Source organism: Micropterus dolomieu, unplaced genomic scaffold (genome assembly GCF_021292245.1).
Source record: "Micropterus dolomieu isolate WLL.071019.BEF.003 ecotype Adirondacks unplaced genomic scaffold, ASM2129224v1 contig_5510, whole genome shotgun sequence".
Taxonomy (NCBI): domain Eukaryota; kingdom Metazoa; phylum Chordata; class Actinopteri; order Centrarchiformes; family Centrarchidae; genus Micropterus; species Micropterus dolomieu.
The window spans coordinates 1,062-3,172 of record NW_025734499.1 but is presented as its reverse complement, the minus strand read 5'-3'; the positions used below and the strand labels follow the sequence as shown (position 1 = coordinate 3,172).

The 2,111-nt window shown below is 43.4% G+C and overlaps 1 protein-coding gene across 1 annotated transcript; it reads left to right on the top strand.

The window, feature by feature from the left end:
* Positions 1 to 13: 13 nt before the first annotated feature.
* LOC123964805 (HLA class II histocompatibility antigen, DQ alpha 2 chain-like) lies at positions 14 to 1,446 on the top strand (the record flags this gene model as incomplete). The annotated part of the gene is made up of 2 exons (XM_046041542.1): positions 14 to 212; positions 944 to 1,446. Coding segments are annotated over 2 exons (321 nt in total), but the record flags the coding sequence as incomplete, so codon positions are not given.
* Between the last annotated feature and the right edge of the window lie 665 nt (positions 1,447 to 2,111).

Below are 2,111 nucleotides of genomic sequence, written 5' to 3'. Positions count from 1 at the left end.
CAATGAGTAAAGATATCCTGCTCCTGTAAAGATCTACTGGACCAAGAACGGAGAGAACGTGACTGAAGGAACCAGCATCAACGTTCCCTTCCCCAACACAGACGGTTCCTTCAGCCAGATCTCCAGACTGGAGTTCATCCCACAGCAGGGAGAAATTTACAGCTGCAAAGTCCAACATCTGGCCCTGGAGCGTCCTCTGATCCGGATCTGGAGTGAGACACTTTATTTAAACTCACACAGAGAGACACCTCATTACCAGATGGTTTAATGTCTCTGTGTTTCTGTCTCCAGATGGTTTAATGTCTCTGTGTTTCTGTCTCCAGATGGTTTAATGTCTCTTTGTGTTTCTGTCTCCAGATGGTTTAATGTCTCTCTGTGTTTCTGTCTCCAGATGGTTTAATGTCTCTGTGTTTCTGTCTCCAGATGGTTTAATGTCTCTGTGTTTCTGTCTCCAGATGGTTTAATGTCTCTGTGTTTCTGTCTCCAGATGGTTTAATGTCTCTGTGTTTCTGTCTCCAGATGGTTTAATGTCTCTGTGTTTCTGTCTCCAGATGGTTTAATGTCTCTGTGTTTCTGTCTCCAGATGGTTTAATGTCTCTCTGTGTTTCTGTCTCCAGATGGTTTAATGTCTCTGTGTTTCTGTCTCCAGATGGTTTAATGTCTCTCTGTGTTTCTGTCTCCAGATGGTTTAATGTCTCTGTGTTTCTGTCTCCAGATGGTTTAATGTCACTGTGTTTCTGTCTCCAGATGGTTTAATGTCTCTGTGTTTCTGTCTCCAGATGGTGTAATGTCTCTGTGTTTCTGTCTCCAGATGGTTTAATGTCTCTGTGTTTCTGTCTCCAGATGGTTTAATGTCTCTCTGTGTTTCTGTCTCCAGATGGTTTAATGTCTCTCTGTGTTTCTGTCTCCAGATGGTTTAATGTCTCTGTGTTTCTGTCTCCAGATGTGGAGACGACCCCCCCCAGTGTTGGACCTGCAGTGTTTTGTGGACTGGGTCTGACTGTGGGTTTGCTCGGTGTGGCTGCTGGAACCTTCTTCCTCATCAAAGGAAACGAGTGCAGCTGATTGGCTGGATGAAGTCATAACTCCTTCTATCAGCTTCTCTTTGTGTTTTGCTACAAATAAAATATCTTGTGTAAAAATTTAAAATTGTTAAAACTTTTTTCTGTACGTCATGAAACTTACGAGATACGTTCAAATGTTTTCAAGTTTTCCTTCTTTATTCAGTAACAATCAAACTAAACGGTCTCTAGGTAGATGTGTCCTTATGTCGTTAATTGAATCCAGTAATGTTCCATATCTGTGCTTCCATGTTGAAAACCTTAAATATTCCCTCTCACTTGACAAAATACAAATTACGAGTGTCTGTTTTTGTAAATTAAATGTATGTACTAAATGTACACTGAAGTCGTTTCCTTCCTCTAGAATAAATCACTTGCTTGTAAACGTGACCTTGTATTTGAAGTCTGTCCTGCAGCTCTTGTCCACATATTCATCAGACATATATGTGCACAACACTTCCTGTTTCTCCTGTTAACACAGAACATAATCAGACGACACATCAGTCACCAGAAGAGTTTCTTTAACCTGCTGAATGTGACACAGAAAATCTCCTGACAGCTTTATGATCTGAACCAGTTTGAATTATTTACACTACAGTAACCAGCGGCAGTCTGTCAGTATCTTCTGGTCTCTACCTGCAGCTCTTGGTGTCCAGCGGCAGTCTGTCAGTATCTTCTGGTCTCTACCTACAGCTCTTGGTGTCCAGCGGCAGTCTGTCAGTATCTTCTGGTCTCTACCTACAGCTCTTGGTGTCCAGCGGCAGTCTGTCAGTATCTTCTGGTCTCTACCTGCAGCTCTTGGTGTCCAGCAGTCTGTCAGTATCTTCTGGTCTCTACCTGCAGCTCTTGGTGTCCAGCGGCAGTCTGTCAGTATCTTCTGGTCTCTACCTACAGCTCTTGGTGTCCAGTAGTCTGTCAGTATCTTCTGGTCTCTACCTGCAGCTCTTGGTGTCCAGCGGCAGTCTGTCAGTATCTTCTGGTCTCTACCTGCAGCTCTTGGTGTCCAGTAGTCTGTCAGTATCTTCTGGTCTCTACCTGCAGCTCTTGGTG